Genomic DNA, 1133 nt, shown 5'->3' with positions numbered 1-1133 from the left:
TTCCACCTGCTTCCCACCAGCACAGCCTGGACCCCTCCCGCCCACAGCCCCACACACTCACGTGGCACACGTGTAGGCGTTCTCCCTGACCAGCAGGTCTGCCTTCACAAACAGCTCCAGCGCCTGCACTATGCTTGTGGCTTGCTGCAAGGACAGAAGAGAGGTCAGGGCACAAGCGGCCCATCCACGCCACAGCCCGGCTCCCTGCCCAGACACTGGCCCCGAGAGATTGCACAGAGCACGAGCACAGGGACACAGACGACACCAAACCCGTGCACCCGCCACCAGCGAGGCGCTGACCAGCATGCCGCGAGGGACAGTTGCACTGCCCCCACCACCATGGAGCCCCACCACCAGGCGCAGTCAATGGCAGCGCAACAAGGGAAGCTGCTTCCCTCTCGCCTGCAAGGTGCCTTGACAGTGCCAGGTTAAGGAGCCGTGAGAGCAGCAACGGTGCAGCTGCAGGAACGTCCCCCACAAGCGCAGAGCTCCTCCCCATCCCCGGCCCTGCCGCAGTACCTGGATCTCCAGTGCCAGGTCCAGGTAAGGGTCATAGGTGTCCAAGACACTCTTGCACACCAAGCACTTCACTGGAAAAGAAAGAGCAAGGAGCACACCCTGGCACAACACCCGCACCCGCCACCACCCCAGCACAGCGCAGAAAGCTGCAGCGTTCCCTCCTCTCTGCGTTTGGCTCTGGCATGGCAGCACCAGGATTCACAGCCTGGCAAGGAGGGGCGCTGGCAATTCCCCTGTGTGCTGTGACAAGAAGTGCTGCTAGACAGTTGCCGACACGGGTTCCTTTGCTGGTAGCAATGAGCTGGGGACCCACAGCCAACAGCATCTTCCATTGCCACAACAGGGCTCACGACCCACAGGTACCACAAGACTGATCAGCTGCAGCTCTGGATCATTTACACACACTTAGCAATTTTCCCAAAAGATTTTTACGTCAAGGCTCTGAGGGAAACAGCAGCACCGAGAGTCACAGGCCCAGGGCCTGGCAGCCAGCACTCACCTCGGGACCGCAGGTAACCGCCAAAGATCCGGTGAACCAGCGTGCTGGCCTGGGTCGGGCGATCCAACCTAGAGACAGCAGCACCGGATCTCACACCGCCCCTCTGCAACGGCCC

The 1133-nt window shown here is 61.3% G+C and overlaps 1 protein-coding gene across 1 annotated transcript in view; it reads right to left on the bottom strand.

Annotated features, from left to right (window-relative positions):
• Positions 1–1133, bottom strand: part of LOC104471986 (ubiquitin carboxyl-terminal hydrolase 36-like) — a gene marked incomplete at both ends in the record, with an annotated part of 5367 nt that overhangs the window by 2168 nt on the left and 2066 nt on the right. The window contains 3 exons of the mRNA XM_010087511.1: positions 62–144; positions 520–590; positions 1019–1086. Coding sequence (XP_010085813.1) covers positions 62–144; positions 520–590; positions 1019–1086 — 222 coding nt within the window. The remainder of the gene's footprint in view (positions 1–61; positions 145–519; positions 591–1018; positions 1087–1133) is intronic.

The sequence above is a fragment of the Pterocles gutturalis genome, unplaced genomic scaffold, assembly GCF_000699245.1.
Source record: "Pterocles gutturalis isolate BGI_N339 unplaced genomic scaffold, ASM69924v1 scaffold15471, whole genome shotgun sequence".
NCBI lineage: Eukaryota > Metazoa > Chordata > Aves > Pterocliformes > Pteroclidae > Pterocles > Pterocles gutturalis.
The sequence above is the reverse complement of the archived record's forward strand: the minus strand, read 5'-3'. Positions and strand labels throughout refer to the sequence as shown.